At 40.0% G+C, this 8996-nt stretch overlaps 1 protein-coding gene across 3 annotated transcripts in view; it reads left to right on the plus strand.

Moving 5' to 3' along the window:
* The window catches only part of LOC107560184 (pleckstrin homology domain-containing family G member 3-like), a 62428-nt gene extending 53876 nt beyond the window's left edge, over positions 1 to 8552 (plus strand). For all 3 annotated transcript variants that reach the window (XM_016244293.1, XM_016244296.1, XM_016244294.1), the window contains 3 exons: positions 3915 to 4019; positions 4656 to 6114; positions 7449 to 8552. In XM_016244293.1, the coding sequence (XP_016099779.1) occupies positions 3915 to 4019; positions 4656 to 6114; positions 7449 to 8206 (2322 nt within the window). In that variant the 3' untranslated portion in view covers positions 8207 to 8552. The remainder of the gene's footprint in view (positions 1 to 3914; positions 4020 to 4655; positions 6115 to 7448) is intronic.
* The last annotated feature ends 444 nt before the right edge of the window (positions 8553 to 8996 follow it).

The raw sequence follows: 8996 nt of genomic DNA on the forward strand, positions 1-8996 counted from the left end.
TACACAGTGAACATAATTTTACCCGCGGAACTTTCCCTTTCCATAAGATCCTAGAAATACTTCTATGAAGATCTTTTAAAAAAGACTTTGGTTACACAGGAGGGAGTGCCTGAAACTAATTTTGGCAACACACTCATTTTGATGGAATTTGCCCGGCCAATTAATGAAATGGGAAGAGACTTCCGTCTATCTAAGTCCTTTTCTTCTCTTTTGAGCAGGGGAGCATAGTTTAAGTTCTGTCAGGACCACTATCATCAAAGATGATTGACAATTATAGTTTGGATTGGCGGTATGGTTCCGTTCTGGGCAAGAACTCCCTGCGCATCCATGCAGCCTAGCATGGATGAGAGAAGGGATAGCACTTTCCTCTCCTCTCCTCACTCTGTGCTGGCTGTCTTAACTGGCGCCTGTACGGTAGCTCTGTGGGACCTGTTTTTCTTCCTCTCCACCAATCCCACATCCCCCCTCCACCCCGTCCCCCCCCCCCCCCCCCCCTTCCAGGGTAAACAAAACAGAACCAACATAAATGTATTGCAGATATTGTTCAAGTTCAATAATTTTATGTACACATTTTAGAAATGAGTCTGATTCAAAGGAGAATCAGAAGGCTTAATCCGGACAACATGGGAGGAGCTGGGGATGGAGGAGGGTAATTAGCTATTGAGCAATGCGAAAACTGCTGATAATACTGAGGGACCTTATATATGAATGCTTAGATAGGTGTTATATTCCTATAGGTAGATGGGGATCAGCTGAGAGTCAGCTGATACGAGCTTGACTAACGTGACCTGCCAGAACTAACGCTACGCTTGATTTATATAATTGAGACCGATCTCTGGGTATTTGTAATCCCAAATACATGAATTTATCTGTATTCCAGACAAAAGGGACATTTTTAAGGGAAAATTGGGTAGCAGCTATATTAAGAGGCATACACTCTTATTCACATTCATTTTATAACCAGATATGATTCCGTACTCTTGTAATAACGTTGACAAAGCTGGTATAGAAGAATCTACATTTGTCAAATACAACATAATATCGTCTGCATATAATGAGATTACATGCTCAGATTGAAGGGTTGTAAAACCACTAATGATGTCATGTGAGCGAATTGCAATAGCTAAAGTTTCTATTGCGAGAGAAAATAAAAGGGGAGACAGTGGACAACCCTGCCTTGTACCCCACTCCAAAGAAAACTGAGCCGAAATCTCACTATTGGTCTGAATGACTGCTGTTGGGTGGTTATATAGCATTTTGACCATGTTAAGAAATTTAGGACCAAAATTCATCTTTTGAAGGACTGTGAATAAATAGGGCCACTCAACATGATCAAAAGCCTTTTCGGCATCTGAAGAGATAGCAATAACAGGAAAATCAACCTGAGAAGCAGAGAAAATTACGTTCAAAAGTCTCCAAACATTGTCAAAAAGAGATCGATTTTGAGTAAATCCTGTTTGATCCATGTGTACCAATTGTGAGATAACCTTTTCCAATTTTAAAGCTATAATTTTGGCTGAATTGAGTAATGAGATCGGCCTATAGGAGCCACAGCTAAGCAAGATATGGCTTCTTGTATTCCTATCTCCAAACAGTCCCTGCATTCCTCGGCAAGTGAAGGTATGTCAAGTCTATCTAGGAAAGAGTGTATTTTCACCATATCTGCACCCTGGGAGGTGTATAACAACTTATAGAACTGCATCAATTCCTGATTAATAAGATTAGGGTCTCTGATGACAGTGTTATCCATTCGACGAATTGCATTAATAGATCTCACTGCATCTTCTTTTCGTATTTGCCAGGCTAACAATCTGCCGACTTTGTCCCCATGTTCGTAATATCGTTGTTTGGCTCTGAGGAGGATACACTCTGCTTCTTATAAGCCTTTAGTGCCTCCCAAATCACCCCCGGAGAGGCAGAGCCAGCAATAAATTTCAGGAAATTTTCTATATTGTTGTTTATAAAGGCTATAAAATCAAGGTCGTTAAGAAGATCGTTACTAAAGCGCCATCTTCTAATATATAATTTAGTAGTAGGGGTATAAATGGTAAGAGCCAAAGGAGAGTGATCAGACAGGGTTCGTAGGAGATATTCACATGATTCAACTAAGTATTTTTGTCTTTTATGTAGAAGAAAAAAGTCAATTCTAGAGAAACTCTTATGGGGTCGAGAATAAAAAGAAAAATCATTTTGCTTCTTATGTAAAGCCCTCCAAATATCTATCAGTTCTAATTCAGCCATCATATGTTTCACAGCTCTTGCTGATGGGGTTAAGATAAAAACCCGTAATCTGTCTGCTGCATCTAAAGCCAAATTAAAATCACCTCCAATGATTGTACAGGGCAAAAAGAGTTTAAAACAAAAATTATGGAAAAATTGAGGGTCGTCTTGATTGGGGGCATAAACATTTGCTATTGACACATTCTCAGAAGCAATATATCCTTTAAGAATAATATATCTTCCATAATTATCTTTAACCATGCGTTCAAAAACAAAAGGCACTCCGTGATTGATCAGAATGGCAACACCTTTTGAATGAGAGCTATATGAAGAAAAAAATATTTGTCCAGACCACTGACGCAATAGCTTACAATGATCTTCCTCAGTCAGATGGGTTTCTTGTAAGAGAGCAATGTCTATCTTATTTTTCTTTAAGAACAACAGAATTGTCTTTCTCTTTAAATGGTTATTAATCCCATTAACATTCCAGGACAGATATTTATACAAAACAGGCTGTAGGGCTGACGACATTTTTCTACCTAAATGCATGTTTCTGCATCACTCAATTTGTCAGTTCTGTCCGATACAGAAATTGTCAGATTATTATTATTATTTTGACAAATATTCCATTGACCTTCAAAGAATATATAATCACAGGTAATTAAGATTATGAAAAACTCACATCAGGTGAACCACTGGTGGTTTAAGGGGTAGTATGTGATCACGTAATGTCATCATTTTGATATTTGTGACCCTGGACCACAAAACCAGTCATAAGGGTCAATAGTTTGAAAGCTGAATAAATAAGCTTTCCATTGATGTATGGTTTGTTAGGATAGGACAATATTTAGTTGAGATACATTTGAAAATCTGGAATGAGAAAATCATCTTTAAAGTTGTCCAAATGAATGCATATTGCTAATAAAAAATTAAGTTTTGATATATTTACGGTAGGAAATTTACAAAATATCTTCATGGAACATGATCGTTACTTAATATCCTAATAATTTTTGCCATAAAAGAAAAATCGATAATTGTGACCCATACAATGTATTGTTGGCTATTGCTACAAATATCCCCCAGCGACTTAACACTGCTTTTGTGCTCCAGGGTCACATTTGTGTTACAAACATTCCAGTGATAATTTCAAAGTGGACATGTTATTTTCTAACCTAATGACTGATATTGTTTGTCCCATGTCTTAAGAATCTGTTTTATATTTCAGGGTACATGCGTCAATGTGCAAAGATTGTAATGCACATATGATGGGAAATTTACAGCATGTTGTGGTTATTACGATCCAATGCATAATAATACGGGACATCGGGTGTCTCAAAGTGTTTTTTTGCACTTGGAGCCACAATGAGATTTGATTGATTGAAGTTCGACTTCAAAGGGAAATTTAACTGTCAAATTTTGGGGGTGGAGGTCGGATGGCTTGCCTTCCGTAATTAAATTAAACAAAGGTTCCTGTTTCATTGTGTTTTGTTTGATGGCACACAAAAACAATTTCAGAAGGTCAGTTGTCTGTGGAAAAGCATTGAAATGCATGGATGCTTTTAAATGAATTGCAGATGTTTATGAAAGGTTGAAATATCACTGAAGTGATGTTTGACAGATGGCAACTGTGAACGCTGTCATTTAGTAGAACATTTACATCTGTTAAATTCCTGTAATTTTCTTTGAATCCTTAGGAGAGAGAAGGTTGTTGGGAAAATTGGCCAATGAACAAAAGCAGCCAAACACCCACTAAAGAAAATCATGATGATATGAATGAAAGTTTGTCTCTCTTTGGACAGGTAATGTCATGTATTATGAACCTCATAATGGATCTTTCTCTCTAGTAAACCAACTAAAGTGTTGACAGTATTCAATCTATATTCTGCTTTCGTTGTCAATGACTCCTGTTTGAATGTGTCTGAATCCCAAAAAAGCTGTCTGGGTAGGCATTGTGTACAGCCACTATGTACATTCATATTGAAATATCTACAGTCATATAGAAACTACTGATATAGTTTCTAATCTCTTCTAATCCCTATAATATATTGTGTATGACTGATGTTGGGTTCAAAAAAGACAAGGCAGATAAACTCTTGTCAAATGGCTAAACCCTCACCTTTGTGCTATTGTTGCACACATCCACATAAAAGTGAATTCTGAGAGTAAGGTTGCTTCTGGAAATACTGTGGGAATTGTTTTCTCAGCATTCACTATTGATAATTGGTTAATCATAAAAACAGTGAAGGGGAGAGGGTTAGAAATATAAATTGCAGCTGTCTCTCAAAGCTAGATAAATTGCACTTGTTGTTTCATCCTTGTCACTTAGCCATATGGGAGATGCTGGAGATTGAATTAAGTTATCTTTACATCCTCTTTCCTTATCCTCTTCACAGCTTCCTGTAGCAATAACTTACTTCACTCTGTACACTTTCTAGAGCTCAACTGGAGAATGCAGAACGAAGACCTTCTCTCCCTTTAGCGAGTCAGAGGAGACAGGAGTGGACCAATCAGATAATTATCCCGAAATGTGTGGGACAATAATGGCAGGATGCCACACTGATCCAGAGATAGTACACCTCAATAATAGAGGACAAGAAATCAGAGATAATATGGAGGACTGTGTTGTATTCCCATCCCCTTCTGGACTTGAAGTACAGGAAAAGGAAGGGACTCCAGCCAGCAGGAACCTCTCAGACGATGTGCAGAACTTGGAGGTAGATGTGGACGTTGAAGCACCTGGTGGCCTCTTGTCTTCATCCGTACTGGACAAGGCAAGCAATATCTCAGAGCGATGTGCCAGCAGCCTCTCTCGAAGAAGTAGTCTAGGAGTCGAAGGGTCGTTTGACTTGGGCTGCCCATCTTCTCGGTCGGAAAGTAGAAGAAGCAGTTTGCTCAGCAGTGGTGCTGAGTCCCATGAGAAAGACAAAGGCCAAGAGTTTAGACGGTCCACTCCAGAATCAATTACAGAGACTGTTCCTGACAGCCCGTTCATACCAGACCAAAGATCTGAAAAGAAACAAGACACCCTTTCCAAAAAGGACCAATTGCTCATACATAAGATTCAGTGGTACTACAAACATGCTGAGCACCAGGATGCCAGCTTTGCTGTCAAACGCAGAGAGAGCCTTTCATACATCCCTGCAGGCCTAGTTCGTAGTCTCAGCCAGCAACTCAATGACCTTGCAGATGAAGATTTGACATTGCACAAGAGGGCGTCTTCTGTCACAAGGCCAACTTTATGGTCTGTCTTTAATCTTCCAGGCTTAGGGGATGACAAGAAAGCAATGGATAGCTCTGATTTTGTGGTCCCTGCAAATGGCAAAGAGTCCAAGCTTAGAGATCTAAGTGGGAACGAGGAATTCCAGCCTGCATCTGACATGGTTAAAGTGTGGCAAGACATGGAAGTGGAGATAACTGGGACTTCTGAACAACATCAGGACTCAGAGAATTCCCAAATGACTGCACCTGGTGAAGAAAAGAAAGCAGAAACCAGTAAGGTGAGCTCGGATAGTGGATTTGGGGAACCTCTAGTAATATTGGAAGAATCTGATGAAAGCTCTACCTCATCCCCAATCAACAACATCTTAGAAAAGGACAAGATGCAAGATTTCCAGAGGCATCCAAATGAGGAACACAAGTTACAAGAGCGGCACAAGGTCAACCACCCTCCTCTACCAGAGATCATCTCCTTAAGGTCCGCCAATGAGGATGAACTCATCCTTCAAGATATGGAGAAGATGAAAAATAAGGTGTTCCATTTGGCCAGGCAGTACAGTCAGCGTATCAAAAACAACAGACCGGTAGTAAGGCAGAGGCCCAAGATCTCGGAGAACCATTTTGTGCCCAAGAACCTGTCTTCGGTGATTGAGGAGAGACCTCCAGGAAAAGAGAAAGGTGGGTGTAGTTTCTGAGTACACACTTGCCAAGTTAAAGTGGTGTTCTTTCTATCATTTTTTTTGTTTTTTTTTTGTTTTGGAGACACATTCTTATCCAAACTGACCGTTCACTTTTACTTGAGGGACAATCCCCCAACTTGCAGTGTTTTGCCCGATGGCGTAGCTCAGTAGTTCCCAATCCTGGTCTCTCTTATCTGAATGTCTCTCTTATCTGACATGCATTTGAGGTCTTAGAGCAGGGTTCTTCAAATCTTGTCCTGGAGGGCCAATGTGCTGCAGAGTTTAACCCTGACGCTCCAACCCTGATCAAACTCCCCTACCTGTGATTTTCTAATGATCCTGAAGACATTGATTAGCATGCTCAGGTGTTTTTGATTATTGTTAGAGCTAAACTCTGCAGGAAAGTGGATCTCGTGTTTGATCAGGGAGACAACTAAAATGTGCAGTGTTGGAAGTTCTCCAGGACCAGGATTGGAAACTACTGGCGTATTCACTTAACCACTGACTTATTTGCTTAAAGGCTTGACACTTGAGATGGATATTGCACATTCTTATCCATCAAATGCTCCATCAGAGCCAGAGGTTGTGGATAGAGGTGGGTCAGATTGAAATCAAGTGGGAATACAGTGAATTTCCAAAGCACAAGTACTCATGTTCTCATTGGTTAATGGATTGCTATATCAGAGTTTTGTTTGCATGATTGAACATCACTTACACAAACGCATGGTGTCCAAACCTGTTCCTGGAGGACCGCTGTCCTACAGAGTTTAGCTCCAACCCTAATTAAATAAAAGAATGAATGAAGTGACGTGAAGGCCGAGTATGGTACTCGTACTCGTACTTTGTCCTCTGCATTTAACACATCCAAGTTAGTGCACACATATTAGGAGCAGTGAGTAGTAAACACTCACACTGTGAACACACACCCGGAGCAGTGAGCAGCCATTTTTGCTGCGTTGCCCGGGGAGCAATTGGGGATTAGAGAGAGCTGTTCATTCACTCCCCCCACCTGCTAGTATTGAGAATCGAACCTGCAACCTTCGGGTTACAAGTCAGACTCTTTAATCATTAGGCCACAACTGCCCCCACACCTGAACCTCAATCAAGGTCTTCAGGCTCACTAGAAAATTCCTGTCAAATGTGTTGAAGCTGGTTGGAGCGAAACTCCACTGACCCTCCAGGAGCAGGATTGAACACCCTTGCTCTACATCCATGCATCCCACCATCCCCTTTAGAAATCAAGGGATTTGCTATGTTCTCTGGTAAACTCTATTGTGAAAACACCCTTATTTGTCAAAAGCAGGCTTTTAACCACTGCTCTTTTGTTCATAGGCATGCCTGACAGGCCACTGTTGCTGAACTTGAATGAGCAGGACGTTATCCCGGACTCTACTACTACTAGTCCACCTTCCAGCCTCTGTTCTCCTGGAAGTTCTCAATTCCTCAATTGCAGATTATACGCCGAGAGACCACAAAGTCCCGTACAAACTGAGACCTTCCACTGGCCGGATGTCAAAGAGTTGCGTTCCAAATATAACAACCAAAGGCAAGGTGATGCATCCGCCTCCTCTCATCCATTCCCAGTGAGTCGCAGTACTTCTTTTTCAGAAAGAGCTCTGGAGAACGGATCGGAGAGATCCAGAGCATCACGTTCTGTGTCTTGTTCATATCCATTCTGCAATATATCAGTGCAGAGAACTACATCCACAGATTCTACGTGTTCCAGCAAGACCCTTGAAGGTGAAGGTTTGCCTTCACTGTGTAGAGTTAATGCTTTTGATTTCAGCTTGGGATCCACTAATGCACATGAGCAACTGGACAGAGGTTGCAACGCTGGTCAATATGAGAACAACCTCATTGTAGTTGAGAGGATCTGCCAGATCAAGCATGAAGAGGGTGATTTAGCAATGGGGAGAGAGAACAATAATGAGAATCAACTTGGATGTGAGGGTGTTTCACAATCTGAACTTGCAATGGCAAACAGTAAAGAGCAGAACTTTAGTGCATGGATGGAAAAGGCAGAGAACGGTCAACATAGTTTGGTTAAAAACCTGCGGGAGAGATTTCAGAACCGGATTTCTTATACATGAGACTTATAATGCAAAATTTTTACTCCGAACTCTCAGATCCTTAAAATAACTTACAGCTAGTATTCTGATCTCCAAAATATGTAATTTGGCCACTGTTTGAGAGGTGTAATACATCTTGCACAGGTTAAGCATGAATCTTAACCTCCAGTTATGAATTATCAGCAAATCAACTGGAAAAGTGATCCATGTGGACCTCAGAGAATATATTTATGAAATTTGCATTTGTAAATATATGTATATTAGAATTTTCTTGTATTATTTTGTGCATATTTCATTGAGGTGTAAACACTTGTTAAAGGAGCTGGCTGTGTGGTACTGTAATTTTTGTAATGTTTGGAAAAGTGGTTAAATACCAAAATATGTAATTTGGCCACTGTTTGAGAGGTGTAATACATCTTGCACAGGTTAAGCATGAATCTTAACCTCCAGTTATGAATTATCAGCAAATCAACTGGAAAAGTGATCCATGTGGACCTCAGAGAATATATTTATGAAATTTGCATTTGTAAATATATGTATATTAGAATTTTCTTGTATTATTTTGTGCATATTTCATTGAGATGTAAACACTTGTTAAAGGAGCTGGCTGTGGTACTGTAATTTTTGTAATGTTTGGAAAAGTGGTTAATTTTTTTTTTCTTCCAGACATTTTGAAATAAAAAGCAATAAGGAAGAACATACAAATAGGTCAGTGCATACTAAGTTACCAGTGCACCTGTTTTTGTTAGAAACTTACTACACGCAAATTTGTCGTTTTCAGAAAAGCACTGCAATATTAAATGCAATCTGT

Source organism: Sinocyclocheilus grahami, unplaced genomic scaffold, assembly GCF_001515645.1.
Source record: "Sinocyclocheilus grahami isolate Dianchi unplaced genomic scaffold, SAMN03320097.WGS_v1.1 scaffold713.1, whole genome shotgun sequence".
Classification (NCBI taxonomy): domain Eukaryota; kingdom Metazoa; phylum Chordata; class Actinopteri; order Cypriniformes; family Cyprinidae; genus Sinocyclocheilus; species Sinocyclocheilus grahami.